The sequence below is a fragment of the Apis mellifera genome, linkage group LG10 (genome assembly GCF_003254395.2).
Source record: "Apis mellifera strain DH4 linkage group LG10, Amel_HAv3.1, whole genome shotgun sequence".
In the NCBI taxonomy this organism is placed as follows: Eukaryota; Metazoa; Arthropoda; class Insecta; order Hymenoptera; family Apidae; genus Apis; species Apis mellifera.
This window is the reverse complement of record NC_037647.1, coordinates 9,510,867-9,529,245: the sequence shown is the minus strand read 5'-3', so window position 1 is coordinate 9,529,245 and position 18,379 is coordinate 9,510,867. Positions and strand designations below refer to the sequence as shown.

The 18,379-nt window shown below is 22.0% G+C and overlaps 5 protein-coding genes across 8 annotated transcripts; 2 read left to right on the top strand and 3 right to left on the bottom strand.

The window, feature by feature from the left end:
• The first annotated feature begins 1,733 nt into the window (after window positions 1-1,733).
• On the top strand, window positions 1,734-6,961 carry LOC726488 (ubiquitin carboxyl-terminal hydrolase 10). The gene is made up of 9 exons (XM_026443159.1): window positions 1,734-2,059; window positions 2,658-2,844; window positions 2,920-4,269; window positions 4,375-4,573; window positions 4,687-4,936; window positions 5,114-5,200; window positions 5,278-5,442; window positions 5,511-5,739; window positions 5,815-6,961. The coding sequence occupies exons 1-9, from the start codon at window positions 2,030-2,032 to the stop codon at window positions 6,099-6,101; spliced, it is 2,784 nt and encodes a 927-aa protein (XP_026298944.1). The 5' UTR covers window positions 1,734-2,029; the 3' UTR covers window positions 6,102-6,961.
• Window positions 6,962-7,736: 775 nt separating this feature from the next.
• LOC551497 (lariat debranching enzyme) lies at window positions 7,737-11,286 on the bottom strand. Of its 3 annotated transcripts, none has more exons than XM_006566046.2 (8): window positions 10,917-11,286; window positions 10,473-10,764; window positions 10,227-10,327; window positions 9,672-10,152; window positions 9,124-9,228; window positions 8,581-8,716; window positions 8,137-8,349; window positions 7,737-8,065 (listed from the first exon to the last, which is right to left on the bottom strand). In XM_006566046.2, exons 1-8 carry the CDS (start codon window positions 11,111-11,113, stop codon window positions 7,878-7,880), a joined length of 1,713 nt encoding a protein of 570 aa, XP_006566109.1. In that variant the 5' UTR covers window positions 11,114-11,286; the 3' UTR covers window positions 7,737-7,877. The 3 variants fall into 3 exon arrangements, with proteins under 3 accessions (XP_006566109.1, XP_006566110.1, XP_623894.2); XM_006566047.2 differs by having other exon boundaries at window positions 9,963-10,152; XM_623891.5 differs by lacking the exons at window positions 7,737-8,065; window positions 8,137-8,349 and having other exon boundaries at window positions 9,314-10,152.
• Window positions 11,287-11,364: 78 nt separating this feature from the next.
• Window positions 11,365-13,173, top strand: LOC100577423 (methyltransferase-like protein 4). The gene is made up of 5 exons (XM_016914500.2): window positions 11,365-11,734; window positions 11,814-12,172; window positions 12,471-12,645; window positions 12,722-12,893; window positions 12,988-13,173. Exons 1-5 carry the CDS (start codon window positions 11,480-11,482, stop codon window positions 13,146-13,148), a joined length of 1,122 nt encoding a protein of 373 aa, XP_016769989.1. The 5' UTR covers window positions 11,365-11,479; the 3' UTR covers window positions 13,149-13,173.
• A 28-nt stretch (window positions 13,174-13,201) lies between these two features.
• LOC409499 (UDP-glucose 4-epimerase) lies at window positions 13,202-16,232 on the bottom strand. Of its 2 annotated transcripts, XM_393006.7 has the most exons (7): window positions 15,912-16,232; window positions 14,605-14,851; window positions 14,384-14,497; window positions 14,131-14,307; window positions 13,787-13,967; window positions 13,424-13,705; window positions 13,202-13,341 (listed from the first exon to the last, which is right to left on the bottom strand). In XM_393006.7, the coding sequence occupies exons 2-7, from the start codon at window positions 14,845-14,847 to the stop codon at window positions 13,247-13,249; spliced, it is 1,092 nt and encodes a 363-aa protein (XP_393006.1). In that variant the 5' UTR covers window positions 14,848-14,851; window positions 15,912-16,232; the 3' UTR covers window positions 13,202-13,246. The 2 variants fall into 2 exon arrangements, with proteins under 2 accessions (XP_393006.1, XP_016769990.1); XM_016914501.1 differs by lacking the exon at window positions 15,912-16,232 and having other exon boundaries at window positions 14,605-14,891.
• A 237-nt stretch (window positions 16,233-16,469) lies between these two features.
• LOC551588 (factor VIII intron 22 protein) lies at window positions 16,470-18,117 on the bottom strand. The gene is made up of 7 exons (XM_623980.6): window positions 17,874-18,117; window positions 17,701-17,747; window positions 17,410-17,612; window positions 17,103-17,304; window positions 16,927-17,029; window positions 16,737-16,855; window positions 16,470-16,659 (listed from the first exon to the last, which is right to left on the bottom strand). The coding sequence occupies exons 1-7, from the start codon at window positions 17,930-17,932 to the stop codon at window positions 16,490-16,492; spliced, it is 903 nt and encodes a 300-aa protein (XP_623983.3). The 5' UTR covers window positions 17,933-18,117; the 3' UTR covers window positions 16,470-16,489.
• Window positions 18,118-18,379: the final 262 nt, after the last annotated feature.

Here is an 18,379-nt window from a genome sequence, read left to right as displayed (position 1 = left end):
AAATCATAAGAATGGAAATATTTTATTATTTATTATTTATTATCAATATTCATTACTTATTCGAATATTCAAATGTAATTTACATACGAATATTCATATATTTAGATATTTAAAGTTTGTAAATTTCTTCTATTAAACATATTTCTATTAAACATAGACAACTTCAATTAATTATAATAATTTAATATTAGATTAATTTGAAAAATTACTAATATTTAAAAGCATGATGTGTAAAAAATCTAACCTAAATAATAAATAATAAATAGAAAAACGAAATATTACTATTCACAAAAAGTATTCACATATAAGTATTCACAAATATTCACAAATACTCGTGATCACTATGTTCGTGTAAAATTTTATATATGTAAACAATTACTTGTATCGATTTGAATTTTTTATTTTATAATATGATCGATTAAAGAAATTAAAATGTATGCAATTCATTGTTAGGTGCAAAGAATCTATAATTAATATTATCTATAGAAAGTCATCGTGAAGACTGGGAAATAACAATAACATAAAATAACTATAAAAAAAAAGTGGAACATTATAATTTACAAATATAATAAAATTCTAATAAAATATATAATAATAAAAATTAAAATCTTCAAAAAATTTAAAATTTAAAAATTGAAATTCTCTAATAAATCTATTTTTTAGAATTTAAATAGAAAAAAAAATCATCATGACATGTTAAAACTATTATAATTTCGAAACTACCTCATTTTCGAAGCTCCAATCATACCATAACGTGCACAAAGATGATGAAAATTTAAATCAATGTTTAATTTTGATATAATAATTGAACAACACTTGAATTAATTAAATAAAACTTAATAATTTACAATTAAACTTAATATAATATCAATTTAATAAAAATTTATGTAATTACACATTTCTGTTAAAAGACGATTTGTCATTACAATTTTCCATAGATTGAGATCATGCGCACTACAATGCGCATTGATTCGTCTTACTATTGCATTTTAACAGTTTTCTGATTGGTCGGACTAGTGCAATTCCCTATTTACTTCAATAAAAATTGAAATACATATTTTAATTATAGATTTCTATACATTAAAGTCTTACAAAGCATACAAATTAAAAATATAATAAATATATTAGATTATTATGATTAATTTATATATATTTTATTTAAAAAATCATCCAAATTAGAAGGATTGAATATAAGATTTAAAATAAAAATTGATCAAAAAAATATGATAAAAAAAAGAAAATTAATATAAAATATATTTAAAATTAAAGAATTTTAAAACATGATGAAAGAATTTAAAACAAATATTAAAGTAAAAAAGAAATTGAAAAATAGATAAAAAAATTTAAATAAAATTAAATAAAAATTTAAAAAAAATTAAATGAAAATTATATTACATAGAATAAATTAGATATTTGTAAATCTTTTATAGATCGCAATTTGTTAATCTTATTATACATAGAAAAAAATCATCTATATTATTTAAAATAAGAAATTAAAAATTCCATGTTGTCCAATCATTGTTCAACATCATCGAATGATTTTAAAATATCTATTAATATAATATCTTAATTTAAATTTTAGAAATCTAAAATCATACATTTTATTGACAATATTTGTATCAAAAATATGCTCATTTTACTCAAAACAGTAAGAAGGAAAATAGCGGGAAAGTTGATTTCAATAGTATCCCTATAAAACACTAGCAATGACAGTGGCGACACCAATCTTATGAACAGAAGAAAAGATAGTGAAGCAACGTGCTTAGCCCATTTTATACAACTGCCGAAATATGATCGTTCATATTGTGTAATTTGTTAATAGTTTATATTCTCTTTCTCCATTTTATTATTGCACAGAAATATTACAAATATTGTATTTTTTAAATTGGATACGCATTTTATATAATATTTCCTCATATAAATATAGAACAAAATTAATAATATCAACATCGATTCCTATTACTGCCGATATAAGTCACCGGACCTCATGTTTCTCTGCTGGTATTATTTTTAATGTCTTGTATGGTGTATGGATTTAGCTATGGATATTCAAAATGAGGTAATATATGTATATTATATATTAAATACACACACACACATGCACGCACGCACACACCCATACACACACATACAAATTTATATTAATACAATTATTTTAAATAATTTTATAATTATTATAGAAATTAGATTTTTAGTTGCAGTATAAAAATTATTACTAAACAAACTAATATATATATTATAAATATTATGATATGTATATATAATTATATACATATAATATATATATATATAATTATTGAAAAAAATATTTATTATTAAATAATTGTGTTTCTGTATAAGTTTCTATATAATTATAGTATTAATTTGTGTATATATTTATATATATTTATATAATAAGTATCTTATAATAATTATTTAAAATTATAATAATGTATATAGATAATTATTTAATTAAAAAAAAAATAAAATAATTATAAACTAACTTTAATGAATACTTATTTATATATTCATTTTTTTTATTTATTTTTATAAATTGTTTAAATTATACATTATACGATAAAAGATATATTTTATCATAAAGGATATTATATATTTCTTTATAATAAATATTACTTTTATGAGATATTAAGTCATAGATAAATCTTTTTTTGTTTCAGCTTGATTTCCAATTTTTAGATTTACATGATTTAAATGATAATGATAAGAATCATTTAATAAACATTTTAAAATCTAATGTTACTAATAATACTTTAAAATTACCATGGGATACAGTTGAAGCTAATAATGATACGAATGCTTCCATAACAGAAATTCCACAACTTCATAATCAATGGTATCATAATGGTAATTATTTAAAATTATCTATGTTTTAATATTTTTATTTTTATGTTTTATTTAACTTCATTTTTCATTTATTAGTGCCACCACCGCCCTCATATGCACAGCAAATAGTATGTAGCGATTGGCAAGGACCAGCAATGTATCCTGTTCCAACAGATGCTCATATACAACCATTTATGCCTGCAATGACTTATTCTCATCCTGGATATAATCTTGGAGGTGAGATTCATGATGTTAACTGTAATAGAGAAACTAATAGAAGAAATAATAGAGGAAGAGGAATAAAAAGAGATAATTTTAATCGTGGAATAAGTACTGCAAATGAAATGCAACCAGGATATATGGGAGAACAAGGACAATTTCATCCTCCTTTATCTTTTGTTGTTATGTATCCAGATCAAACACAACAACAGCAATTTTCTGGTCATGTTCATTATCCTCCATTAGCTATATATCAACCAAATATTCATACACATACAAGCACACATCCTCATACACAACCTACTTATGGATATTCTCCATATCATCATCCTTCAGGAAATATAAGATGTGTTCGACAAGCAGCACCTATACTTTCTCAATCTACTCAAGAATGTACAAAAGTACAAACCACAAAATCTCATGAGAAACGAGTGCAAAATGTTTATACGCCTGTCAAACAACCTTTTCATCAAGTAAATGAAGAAGATAATTCTTCGCAGACCAATATAGTTACTACAGTAATAACTGTAAATAATAGTAAAGTAGAACAATGTACTAATAATGTGGATGAAAATATTATCAATAGAAAAAATTCAACCACAAATGGAAAAGTACCTCCTGTTAATGTTAAAATAGAGCATAACATTGTATCGACTGTAAATGAAAAGTGTAATGGAGCTGAGAAAAATGATGTACCATGCGTAAATATTAATAGTAGTATTGAAGTAAAACAAAATGGAGAAACCGATAAAGAATACAAAAATGAAACTGTTTCTAGTATTAAAACTACTGTTGTTAAAACATTATCAAAACCAATTTCTAAAAATGAAAGTGAAATAAATAAAGAAGATTCTAAAAAATGTATCCAAGACGAAATTGTCATTAAAACACCAAGCAATTCATCTAATGCAATAAGTACTCCTGCTACATCATTACCAACTTTATCTACTGTATCTTGGGCTAGTATTTTAAAAAAAGGAAGCGCAGAAACACAATCAAATCCATTAAATTACAAACCAACAGCACGCATTAATCCTCTATTGATTACAGAAAACAATGCAACACCAAAAATTATACAATCAATAGAAAAAGATCAATCTAATACAACATTATTTATAAATGAAAATATATCATCCAATTTACAAAATATTGAAAATGAAAATAAAAAGTCACAAACAGAATCTTTACAGAATCATTACAATGATCCTATTGCTTTTCGAATGGGTGGTAAGTAAATAAAATTAATAGACAAAAATAAATTTTTTTATTCAAATATCTAATATCTATCAAATATATATCTCTCTAATATGATATTAATATCTTTTATTGTAGAATTTTTACTAAATTATCAAATGGATAAACAAACTGTCAGTTTATTACCTAGAGGACTAACAAATCGTAGTAATTATTGTTATATTAATAGTATATTGCAAGCTTTGCTTGCTTGTCCACCTTTTTACAATCTTTTAATGGCTCTACCACATTCTAAAAATCCTAGTAAAATGTCTTCCACTCCACTTATTGATAATATGTAAGTAAAGTTAATATTTTTTACAATTTTTAATGTAAATATATTATTAAATATTAAATATATATTATATTATTTTAACATTTCTAGTAAATATTAAATCATTTTTTATACAGGATCAAATTTGTACATGAATTTACACCTTTGTCAGATGGTGCACGTTTAGCTAGAAAAGATAGAGCAAATAAACGAGGAGAGGATATAGTAGTAGATATACAAAGTGGAGTGGCTTTTGAACCTTTTTATGTATATACAATGTTAAAAAATACATCAGCTGCAGGTGTGTTTTCAGTAGAAGGACGACAAGAAGATGCTGAAGAATTCCTTTCGTGCCTTCTGAATGGTATCAATGATGAAATGCTTGAAGTATGATCATAATAATCATTTTAATCGAGTTTTTAATTTTAATTTAAATTTTAATTCGAATATAATATATATATATAATATAATATAATATAATATAATATAATATATATGTATATATATATATATATATATATATATATATATGTATGTATGTATAATATATTTATTTTTTCCCAGCTTATTAAATTAGTAAATAATGACCAAAATGTAACAAATAATATTGAAAGTAATATAAATTATAACAATGGAGAAGAAGAATGGAAGGTAAAATGTGATATACATTATTAAATAATATAACAGTTAATTATAGAACAATATTAATATTAAAGTTTGGTTTAAAGGTTATGGGTCCAAAAAATAAAGGATCTATTACACGGTGTACTGAATTTGGAAGAACGCCATTATCCGATATATTTCGTGGACAATTGAGATCTAGAGTATCAAGGGCAGGAGAGCAACCAACCGATAATGTCCAACCTTTTTTTACGTTACAGCTTGATATTGAAGTACTAATCTTATAAAAAAACCTAATATAAAATTATATTAATATAATAATAAAATATTTTATTTTTAGAAAGCAGAATCCGTTAAAGGTGCATTAGAAATTCTTGTTGGAAAAGATCAATTAGAAGGAATGACATGTAGTAAAACGAAACAACAAATAGAAGCTTGGAAACAAGTTACTTTAGAAGAATTACCTGTCATTCTTATATTACATTTAAAATGGTTTGATTACAAACTTGATGGTTGCTCAAAAATTGTGAAAAGTGTAGAATTTCCAATTGATTTAAAATTGGATAGCAGTTAGTAAACATTTTATTAATTTTTATATTTCTTTGAATTTATAACATTTTAAATCATTCCAAATTTTGTTGTAGAATTCCTGTCACCAAATGCTATAAAAAAATTAAATCCCAAGCAAAAACATTATAAATTATTTGCAGTTACTTATCATGATGGGAAAGAGGCAACAAAAGGTCATTATGTTACAGATGCTTTTCATGTTGGATATGGTGGTTGGGTCAGGTATGATGATAGTTCATTAAAAGGTATTTCTGAAAGTAATGTATTAAAACCTACACCTCCGAGAGTTCCATATTTATTATATTATCGACGATGTGACACTATTGGAAATAATCAATCAAATAGTGGTAAAATACGTTAAAATCAAAAAAATTAATTATGAATATAAATCTATATTCTAAGCCTAAAGAGGCAATTTACGAAAATAGATTTTATAGATTCGTGATTCTTGTTGATATTTGTATCTAAGTACAGAGAATGTTTCTCAATCAATATCAAGAAAGAATAGAAAAATATTTCCTTTTAACATGCTTGTACTTTCATGAAACATTTGTACTAAGATTGTTGTTACGAGATTTATGCATAGTTTTCTTAATACGCGAAATAAATAATAGTTAAAGTTGAAGTTAAAGAAGAGTTTTGATTTTGGTATTCATAGTTCTATCAAAGTTAATAAGTGCTTACACATTACATTTTATCAAAATATTAAATGTCACAATCTCTTGTACATATCTTTCTTATTCTATTATGAATCTGTAATGTATAAATCATATACATAATAATCTTGTAGAAAAGAGAACAAAAATAGTGAAAGGTTTTTCTACTTTAATGACAAAATTTCTATGAAATGCAAATTTTATATATCTAAAAAAAGATACATTTTATGCCTTAAGTTATTTTTGTATATAACCTTCGCCCATATTCCAACCTATCAATTATTTTAGCATATATTAGCTTAATTAGCTATTTTTTAATCAGAAAAAATATAAATAAAAAATTCTATGTATGTATATAGAATTTTTACATATATATAAAGTATCAATCCTATATTGATAAAAAAATAAAAAAATAAATTTCTCAAATTAAAAAAATAATTGATAAGATGGAATACGAATATTATCAATGGGGAAGATTGTATAAATAAAAATACATGAAATTTGTGTACAAAATTGTCTTGTGTGTGTCAAAGTTGTATCTTTAATTATAAATTCTTTTAAAATATATATATTATTGCTATTGTATTTTTTATGTATTAACAAATGTAAGATTACATTTTCCATTTTTTGAAACAAGTTTAGTAAATAGATTAATTTAATGATTATACGCTTGTATTTAGAAATAATTATTTGTATTTTTGTTTTTATTATTAAAATACTTAATTTATTTTAAGATACTTATTATTAAAATGCATTAAGAGTGAAAAAGTAAAAATTATTGTTTACTAAATTGATTCTATATATATTATGAATTTAATGTTGTTTTGCTTTTGGATTAATATATGTATAATTTTGTAACTTTTCTGTTTTTCAATCTTTTTTTATGGCTTCTTAGATTAAATACTAACATATTAAATTTAATGATTTAATACAATTTTAAAATAATAATTTAATAAAACAGTAAAGTTACAGAATCCCATTGCGAAACATCTTATTTACATTCTATTTTCCAAATAATGTAGATAAGAGCTCTTAATAAAATAATACTTCCTGTGGAAATGTATATATATACATTTATAATAATATATATCTAAGATTTATAAAAACTATAATAAAAATATGTATATATATGTTATTAAAATTCAATCATCATTTGTTAAAAATTATTTATTGTTTCAAATACTTACGTTTAATTTTAATTTTTTTATTATAATATGAGAATATATAAAATTCATATAAAAATTACACTTAAATAATATATTTTAATAAATAAAGAATCCTGTAATACCTCTAATAATTACTTATTTTATTCATATTCTGTATATTTATTAATAAAATAATTTTATGTATTAAAAGTTTTATTTTTATTGTATTTTATTGTATTTTATAATATATTATATAGTTTGAAATCCTCCAAAGTATGTAATACTTATTAAGAATATTAAACAGATAAAAGAAATGCATTCAGAAAATGAAAGATGCTAAAAATGTGGCAGACAAACTTTACCAGCAAATAATTCTGAAATTACTGTAATCCATAAGGCTAAAACAAAAAGTATATAAGAAATGCCAACTTGATGAGAATTTGGTAATTGATATGGTTGTCCACCAATTTCATCAATATGGAATCCCATTGGAAATATAACAGCTGCTAAGCAAAATAGTACCACTAAAATAAAGTTTATGATGTATAAAAAATGTTATTTTTAAAAAAAAATTAATATTATTAATTATACTTACTAGCTGTAAATCCTACCCATCTTGCATAAGGGATGACATTACGATCCCAATGAGAACTAGCTAATAATATTATAGTAGCTGTTATCAAAATGCAACCAACAAAAATACAAACAAGAGCCATAAACCATTCTGGCTGTAAATCTGGACTATAACAAACTTGGGGTCTATTATACAGGGTCATGCATGACCACATTAGTCCTAATCTTGTATCTCCTGAAAAAAAAATCAAAATAAAATATTTTATATAAATAATATAAAATATTTTATATAAACAATATAAAATATTTTATATAAAAAATAACGACAATATACGATTTTTACTACTATTTTCATCAGAAATACCTTAAAATTATATAAATAATAAAAAATAATAAAAATTATTGAATCGTTAAATAAAAATCATATTATTATTATAAAAAATCAATAAACAAAAATATTACTCACCACCGACATCAGTTATAATCCAATCAGGCATTGCAAGGCTTACAATTGCGAATACATCGGCAGCAAGAAACAATGTTCCCGAAATAATTGTTAGTTTATCCATTATGTTAATAATAATTAATTTCATTTTAATGTACTAAAAGTAAATAAAATCATCATTATGGAAATTTTATTTTCTAATTACTTGAATAAAATCTAATGTATTTAAAGTTTCGTCGTTTAACCAATATTACTTCTTTGTACGTTATGCATATAATATACAAGTTTCTAACCTAACATTTGTGTAACTTATTTATATGGATATATAAAAATAATATATATAAAATTAAACAATTTAAAAAAATCAGTAATGAATTAAGTGAATTAAATGTAGTAAATAAAAAATATAATTAACATATATTATTTTTATACTTGTAAAAAAAAATAACTTTTTTACAAATAGTGAATTATATTTTATGTACATATTTTTATCACACAATTCATTTAAGTTTTTCATATACAACTCTATTTTTGTAGTAAATAAAACATTTTAAATATAATTACTAAATAAAATATTTTGCTCCAGTTAAAGAGTATTTGAATATATAGAATGATTTCGTCGCTTAAACTTCTTACAATTGGGTTCAATTTGAATGAAATGATTATTACCTGAAATATAAACAATATATTTTACTATATAATTAATTAAAACAATAATGTGATACATTATAATGCAAAATAATGTATCACTCACTATCATCTGTACAATCATAATTTACTGTTGATGATAAACTGTTAAGACTTTCATTTACAATATCTTTACTGTTATTTATTTCTGATTCTTGTTCTTCATTATTACTTTTTGGAGATAAATTTAATGGTGATGTTCGATTAAATGAATCATTAGTTAAACTTCCATCAAATGTAGAATTTAAAATATTATCTTCATCAAAAGAAGCAGAAATTTCATGAGAACTTGATATTTGTTCACATGATGTTTCCATTAATGATTCATTTGATTTAAATTCTTTTGTATTATTCATTAATAACAATAAAACAGATGGATCATCAATGCCTAAAGTATTACAAAAATGTGTTGTTTGGATATTTACTAATAATTGTGGTGGTTCCACTGATATATCTATAGCATCAGGATTATATGGTTTCACTGTTTGTGTAAAATTTAATGGAATTTGTAAATTATAATTAAATTTTTTTAAAACTAATGCCTTTTCCTCTACAGTTGGTGTAAATATCCATCTAGTATTACCATATTGTCCAGGCATATAATGAATTCCACTTTTGACACTCAATAAATGATTTGTTAAATATAATATTGTTAACCATTCTAAGTCATAATGTAATTTTAATGGTAAATCTAAATTATGTTTTATTTCAATTACTTGAAGAAATTTTCTTTTTGGAAGACATTTATCTAGAGCTAGAAATTTAGTTATTCTTGTTCCTTCTTTTTCAGGAACAAGTGCTGCAAATTTACAATGTAAATGTGCAGAAAACCAATAATTTGGATAATGATGTTCTAAAAGTTCCATACATGGTGGACTACCAAGCATATTATTTTCAATATCATTTCTACAATGAAAAAATAAACTATTACAAATATTTATATTTCCAAAAATTAATTTTAAAATCTTTCATTAGCTTACTTGAAAAATGGTTTTCCTTTTAATAAAATATTTTCATCTCCATATTTAGTTATGCCTGAAGGCCAATCATGAGATAAGAAAATATCAATATTACCAGTAAGCTACAAATAATACTATCATAAATAAAATGAACAATAATGAATAATAAAATAATGAAATATAATAAAATAAAAAATAATATAACAAATCAAAAACTATTGTTATTTTACTTAAGATATATATTAAAAAAGAAAACAAATATATTACCTGTTTTAATCTAAATATTTCTAAATTTCTAATATGGTATACACTTCTAATTGTATTTTCATTATATGGTGGTTTCTCATGATGTCCTTGCATCCAATGTTGACTTTTATAAATGCCTGATAATCCTGCAATTCTAATTCCACCTATTGTTATTACATTAGCATATCCTAAATAATAAATATTAGGAGCTACCCATCCACCATATGGTAACTCTTGAAGATAATTTGAAGCTTCATGATTTCCTCCAATAAATATTGTTAACACAGGGGCAATTTTTTCTCCAGAATAATACCTATATATAATATATATATTATATATATATATTATATATATATTATATATATATAATATATATAATATATATATATATATAATATATTATAAAATTTTTAAAATTTAATTCTCATTTTATATTATACACAATATATTAAATATTAAACTCACTTATAAAAGGTACACATGTCTTTATATTTATCAGGTACTGCCATACAGTGTAAATCACTTAAATTTCTTATCGATTGAAAATCTCCACAACAAATGAGTAAATCTATTTTTTTTCCATTAGTTTTCTCCATTTCTTGAATAGTTTCGTAAATAATATCCAATTCACCGTGTGCACAACCTTCCACAGCAATTCTCATTTTTACTTTTATTTATATATTTATTAATAAATGATACATTTACTATTTCTCATTCACTGTTATAATTAAAGCTTAAGTATAATACCAAAAAATGTCAAAATATTAAGAAAAATATAGAATAATCACATATTCTAACCTAACCTAAAGATTTGTCACTATAATCGCCATTTTTTTTTTTAACTTAGCATCTATATTACCATAGTAACATTAATGCTATGAAGTTTGCTTATTTTCGAAATATTTAATAATCGAAATTTGTATCGAATACTTAATATATGTAAGATAATGATAGTACGACAATTAGAACAAGTAGATAGAAAATGTATAATTATATTTGATTTATAGTGCGGTGTATTTATATCAATTATGAGTTTAATTTCCTCAACTGAAGAAGGATGGATAATATCCCATTTAAAATATCTTAATAATATTTATGCAAATGTAAAAAATGGCAGCACTAAATGTAAACTAATTTTTAATGAAGTATTATTTGAAATAAATTCTCAATATTTACGAGAAAATCAAACAATTCAATGCGAGCAACAAGATGGAATTTCATTACAAAGTAAAACTAGGAAAAGAAAACGATTAAAACTTTTACCAGATGAAGATTTAAAAGAAGTATAATCGTTAGAAATAAAGAATTTAAAAATCTAATTATTGAACATAAATATAATCATAAATATAATTTATTTTGCAGATAAATTATATTAAACAAACCTTCAATAAAATGATTTCAAAAACGGAGGGATTATTTTCTACTAATATATTATCTGATAATAATGAAGCAGCACGCTTGGCATCTCAAAAATTTTATCAAGATACATTTTGTAATGAAAAAGAAAATTTTTATGGTTGTAACGATATGGATATAGTTATTACATCGGAATTAAAAGAAAAAAGATATGTTTTCCCTCAAAAATGTAAATTTTATTGCTATGATGTGAGAGAGATTGCAAAAAAGCTGGACCTAAACAACCAATATGATTTTATATTGTTGGATCCTCCTTGGTGGAACAAGTCCATAAGAAGAAAAAAAACCAGATATTCAGAAGCTAGGTGATCTTGTATGGTTCAATATAAGCCATTAAAAAAGAAAGCTCTGAACAATTTAATGAGAACAAGTACTTTGATAATAGTATAAGTTTTTCTTGTTCTCAATTTTGTGAGCATATGGGTAAATAAGATTTTAGATGCAACTTATCACCATAAAAAACTCATATTGAATAATATTGATATAGATTTTATCATATTGTATTATACAAAAATATTTTGATCTTTAATAATAATATTATAAATAATATTTTATATCATACAAATTATTTTTTATATTTTTATATTTTTTTTTGTTAAATAGCTATAAAATGATGTACAATGAAGAATTAGCTAAGATACCAATTGGAAAATTATTATGTTCAAATGGACTTGTAGCAATATGGTGCACCAATGCTCCAAGTCATTTACATAGTATTTTTAATAATATATTTCCATCTTGGGGTGTTACATATAGAGCAAAATGGTATTGGGTTAAAGTAAGTATATATATAATTTATAAATAACAATGGCAGTTATATATACTGTATATTATAACTGATATTAATATTTTAGATAACTCAAGGAGGAAATACAATATGTAATTTTAATTGTGCACCTGGTAAACAACCTTATGAACTATTAGTTTTGGGATCTGTATTAAATGGAAATGAAATAAACATTCCTGATGGTAGATTATTAATAAGTGTACCAAGTGCAGTACATTCTCATAAACCACCACTTACAGGTAAAAATTATATATTATATGATTATACATCAGATATAAAAATTTATATTAAAAAATGAATGAAGATATATAAAAATATTATTTTAATTTTTAGAAATTATGAAAGATTATCTTCCAAATGAACCAAAATGTTTAGAAATATTTGCTAGATATTTGCTTCCAAGATGGACAAGCTGGGGTCTTGAGGTGTTAAAATTTCAGCATTTATCATTGTATACAATATTAGAAGAAACAAAAGATACTCAAAATAAATAAATAATAATATAAATAAAATAAATAAAATAGTATTAAATTTTAAAAAAATCAAATATTTAAATACTGTTTTTTTATTTAATAATGATAAAGTAGCATTATTACAAAGTGCCATTTATATATTCATTAATACCATTTTTTATCGAGTTACGATAACCATGTGGATTCATAGTTTGCCATCTCCAGAAATCTTCACCTATATTAAAAAATATTTTTAAAATAACGTTTTAAAAAATGTAAAAAAATGTAGTAACAAATGTAGTAATAAATTGTCATACACATTCGTTCAACATTATATTTAGTTGTCCATCCCAATTCTTTTTCTGCTAAATCTGTATTAGCATACATAGATACTATATCACCCTCTCTTCTATCTTTAATAACATATGGTACTGTTGTCCCTGTGACATTCTCAAAAATTTTAATTAATTCGAGTACGGATACACCTTTACCAGTACCTAAATTATAAATTTTTAGCCTCAAATGTTGTTTATATAAAGCATTTAAAGCTGCTACATGACCAGCAGCTAAATCCATAACATGAATGTAATCACGTATACCTATATAAAAATAAATGCATTTTAATAAAATATTTAAATAATAAATTCTTTATATTATATAGAAAAAAAAAATGTATATACCTGTACCATCTTTTGTAGGATAATCACCACCAAAAATGACAAGTTCAGGTTTATGTCTTAAAGCTACTTGTGCTATATAAGGCATTAAATTTGTAAATGGTTTTGTAGGATCTTCTCCAATTAAACCACTTTGATGAGCACCTACTGGGTTAAAATATCTTAGGGAAATAATATTCCAATTCTGTTAAATAAAAATAAAAAAATCATATATTTATATATATTTCATTGAAAATTTTTTTAATTGATAAATTATCAAATATGTAAATTGGTTTTTTTTTATTTTTTGGAATTATTTTTATAATATATATTTATATAATTATATTTTTTTTTCAATTAAAAAACACCTTTTCAGCTCTCGATATATCTTTAAGCATTTCTTCAATAAAATATTTTGTTCGACCATATACATTTGTAATATTTCCTGTTGGATGTTCTTCTGTAATTGGAAGTTGATTTGGTTCTCCATATACAGTACAAGAACTACTAAACACTAATTGGAAACATCCAGCAGCTTTCATTACCTTATAAAAACATTAAATTTACTTTTCTTTATAATATGGAAATATGTATATAAAGATTTATTCAATTATATTTTACCTCTAACAAATTGATGGCACCGATAATATTATTTCGATAATAGTGAAGCGGAATTTGCATTGATTCGCCAACCGCCTTTATAGCCGCAAAATGAATTACACAATCTATTTTATGCTAAAATATAATAAAATAATTTATTGTAAATATTTTTAAATATAAAATAATTTAAGAAATATTATAAAGTAATTTTAGATAATTTTTATTTTATTCATATTTTGTACCTTATTAAAAACAATTTCAAGTTTATCTCGATCAATGAGATCGCAATTATAAAAAGTAACTTTTTTTCCTGTAATCTGTTCCACTCTTTTAAGAGCTGCAGATTCACCACTTTCAGTTACACTATTAGCAAAATTATCTATTGCAATAACATCATATCCACTTTCTAAAAGTTCAATGATACAATGACTACCAATGTAACCCGCTCCTCCAGTTACAAAAATAGTTCTCCAATCTTTGGTCATATTGCTATTAAAAAAATAAAAATATTATAATGCATATAGTTTCTTGTATTATTTACAATAATTTTTTGAAATCTTCATCTTTCTAAAACTTTTAATTTCATCTTATTAAAGATTTGTTTGAATCGAGCTTTAAGGGTGGGAAGGAAATCTCATTTTTTATTAATTATATTGTGTATGATTTTTTTTAATATCATATTCAATTTATTTTTATAAGTAAATTATATTGCTTTTTCATTTATATTTATCTTTTTTTTATATTTTACAGTTAATCGAAACAAAATATATTTACATAAACGAAAATAATATATAAATATATATCATAGTATGTACAAGCTAAAATATAAAAATGTTTCGGACATTCACCTGTATCAAACTGAGTTCAAGGTCGTTAAAACACGTGGTAAATTATAATAATTATAGTTTAATAATTAACATAAAATTATAAGCTTTATATTAAATATAATTAATGTAAAATTAAATTAAATATTTGATTTAATCTTTTGTTTTTTGACGAATTAAAAATAATGTCTTATAAAATAATAAGCAATTAAAAAAATTCATTCTAAAAAAAAAACATTAATTTTGTGAAAAAATTAATTGAAAAAATAAATATAGAAAATAAAAATAAATAAATATTTAAATTATTTACGATTGATGAATTTAATGATATTAAAATCCAATATTTTTGGCATATTAGATATATAGAACAATTTTTATATTATTTTGAATTAACATATTAAAATATGTATGAAAAATTTTTTTATTATTTTTTATATACATAAACATGATAAAATATAAAAATAAAAAATATTAATTTATAATTTTTAATTTTGTTATTTATAATTTAATAATGTTATCGAACATACGATAAATATGAAAAAATTTTTGTTTTTTTATAAATATTTTATGGCAATTAATGATTAAAATTAAAATTTATATTTAGAAAAACATTTTTTAAATAAATTATTTATTTTCAAAAACATTATAAAATGTTATTTTGAAATATATCTTATTAAATTAAAAAATATACAATTAATGTATAATTATTTGTAAAAGAATATTACCTTAATAAAATAAAATTATGACGTCAAACGAATTCAGAAAGATTCGAGGACGCGTTCGCGTAATCACTGACTCTACCTCGATTACTTGCGTCGTCTTCTGATATAGGAAAGTAGAGTTTAGTATATTCGTGGAACGCGAAATATCCCCTCTTTTATAATACAATCATACTCATTGTAGAAATACGTATACTATAGATATCGACTCTGCTTTCTACTGCACAAGTTCTTCCTTTCACACTATTGAGATATTGTCTACCTATTTTTCTATCTTCTTTGCAAGAATGAGATAAAAATGATAGTTTAAATAGGAATTATATATTATATCATATATTATATTAAGTGATTTCTATTGAATTAATTAATAACAATTTATTAAGATAGAATATAATTAAATAGAAATGTTAAAAAAAATAATAAATAAATAAAAATATAAAAATTTTTTAAAAATATTATTTAAATAAAACTAAATACAAAATTAATAAATGCTATTTATAATTTATAATTAGTTTTTAATAATTATAATTTACTTTTAATGTCAAATTATTATATAAAATATAATTATATAACAAAAAATATATTTATTGTATTGTTAAAACTTGAATTAACTTATGTAATAACTCCTTTTGTTCAATATTTAAATAAGGCCACAATTCACTTTCTAGTTCTAGTAATGCTTGATAATCATGTGATTGACATGATAATACTAATGATTGTAATAATAGTAATTCATCTTCATTCATATTAAAATCTGAAATTTATTTTTTATAATTTTATAATTCTTTTTATTATTATATAAATTATTGAAAAAAAAAATATAACACTTACCATTATCTGTAGTTTCTTCTACCCATGCATATTTTTCCAAAACCTGTGCTAAAGAAGGTGCCAGTCTTTGTGGTGATGGTTGAAGTATAAGTAATAATAGTACTCTAGTTATTTCACATCTATATATTAATGCAATTAATTAATTTCTTATGTATCAATAAAATTTTATATTTCTAATTATATTTAATACCTGTGTAATATAATATTATAGTTGCCTTTTGCACCAGCATTAATATAACTTTCAACAAATTCAACAAAATCATTTAAAATTTGTAAAGCAGATACATAATCACCTGGAGAAATATTATATATTATATAAACCAATAAATCAATAATAATTATTTATTATCAACAATAAATATTTACCTTGTTTAATATAATATGATGCTAATGTATTAATAGCTTTTATAGTTGGAAAAATATCAATCGCTTTACATAATTGTTGTATACCAGCTGGAGTAGGACCTAAAGCTAATGCTAATTCTAATGCTAAACCAGCTGACATAGTATTGAATCCTGGTTGATTATAACAATGTGTTAAAGCTTGACCAAAACAATTTACTGCAGCCTAATAAAAATTCATAAAATTTTAAAAATTATATAATATAAAAATTATACATAATTATATTTTATATTGTAATATAAAAGATTATAAATTACAAAAATAATAAACCTGTATATTTTCTTGTCCTATAGAAGAACATCCTATGTTTTTATCTTTTTTATCAGCCATAAGAAATTCTCGACCAGCTTTTATTAAAAAATTTAATTCAGAAAAGGTATTTTCCAATGTTTCTTGACATCTAGCTGCAGCTAATAAACATAAACCTGCATATTGCCATAATTCTTTTTGTTCACATTCAATTGCCAATATTCCTAAAAAATAACATTTTAATTTTTATAATATTAATAATATTATATTTTTTTTTATCTTTTTAAGAATATATCATATCATATGACATACCAAATTGATCACTTGCTTCAGCAACATTTGGTTTTCTTAAAAATCGTCTAAAATTAAATTTAAATAAGAATAAATTATATTATACGTATATTAATAATAATTTTATTATTAAAAAAGTGAATTATTCTAAAAAAAAAAATAATATATAATAAATAAAATAATAAAATACTCACTTCTTTAATTTGTTCGATATATTATGATATTTTGTTAAAAAGTCTAATGAATCTCCCATCTTTTTAATTTGAATATGTCGTTCTCTTATTAATTAATTTTTTTAGTATCGCATTTTTTTTTTAAAGATATTTTTGTAATTGGTTATACCATTATTGCTTCTAGACATTGTCTTTTTAATGTATTATAGTAAATATAGAATGCTATATTAAGCAATTGAATTAATTCTATTTTATTCATTTTATTTAATATTATTTTTTTGTGTTCCAAATTTAATAATAGTAGATATTCAAATTATGTAAATTCTAAAATATATTAATTTTATTATTTTAACTGCTTTCTTAATTTTTTTATATATTTACATATATTTTATATAAATTGATTAATGTATTATATACTGAACATCTCTCGACTTTTGATATCAGTAGTACCAATGTCTGGATACAAGATAGGTGTAAGTGCATTGAGTCTATAAATTTTTAAACATATTAATGTTATTTAATTAGTT

Coding starts and splice junctions, on each gene's coding strand:
- LOC409499 (XM_393006.7), bottom strand. CDS start 14,847: ATGACCAAAGATTGGAGAACTATTTTTGTAACTGGAGGAGCGGGTTAC. Junction 14,308..14,383: donor GTGCCATCAATTTGTTAGAG/GTAAAATATAAT, acceptor TGTTTTTATAAG/GTAATGAAAGCTGCTGGATG. Junction 13,706..13,786: donor TCCTACAAAAGATGGTACAG/GTATATACATTT, acceptor ATTTTTATATAG/GTATACGTGATTACATTCAT.
- LOC100577423 (XM_016914500.2), top strand. CDS start 11,480: ATGAGTTTAATTTCCTCAACTGAAGAAGGATGGATAATATCCCATTTA. Junction 12,173..12,470: donor ACCAGATATTCAGAAGCTAG/GTGATCTTGTAT, acceptor TTTGTTAAATAG/CTATAAAATGATGTACAATG. Junction 12,646..12,721: donor CAAAATGGTATTGGGTTAAA/GTAAGTATATAT, acceptor TTAATATTTTAG/ATAACTCAAGGAGGAAATAC.
- LOC551588 (XM_623980.6), bottom strand. CDS start 17,932: ATGGGAGATTCATTAGACTTTTTAACAAAATATCATAATATATCGAAC. Junction 17,748..17,873: donor ATATCGAACAAATTAAAGAA/GTGAGTATTTTA, acceptor ATTTAATTTTAG/ACGATTTTTAAGAAAACCAA. Junction 17,613..17,700: donor TGAAGCAAGTGATCAATTTG/GTATGTCATATG, acceptor GTTATTTTTTAG/GAATATTGGCAATTGAATGT.
- LOC726488 (XM_026443159.1), top strand. CDS start 2,030: ATGGATTTAGCTATGGATATTCAAAATGAG. Junction 2,060..2,657: donor CTATGGATATTCAAAATGAG/GTAATATATGTA, acceptor TTTTTGTTTCAG/CTTGATTTCCAATTTTTAGA. Junction 4,574..4,686: donor ACTCCACTTATTGATAATAT/GTAAGTAAAGTT, acceptor TTTTTTATACAG/GATCAAATTTGTACATGAAT.
- LOC551497 (XM_006566046.2), bottom strand. CDS start 11,113: ATGAGAATTGCTGTGGAAGGTTGTGCACACGGTGAATTGGATATTATT. Junction 10,765..10,916: donor GACATGTGTACCTTTTATAA/GTGAGTTTAATA, acceptor TATTATATATAG/GTATTATTCTGGAGAAAAAA. Junction 10,328..10,472: donor AAATATTTAGATTAAAACAG/GTAATATATTTG, acceptor TATTATTTGTAG/CTTACTGGTAATATTGATAT.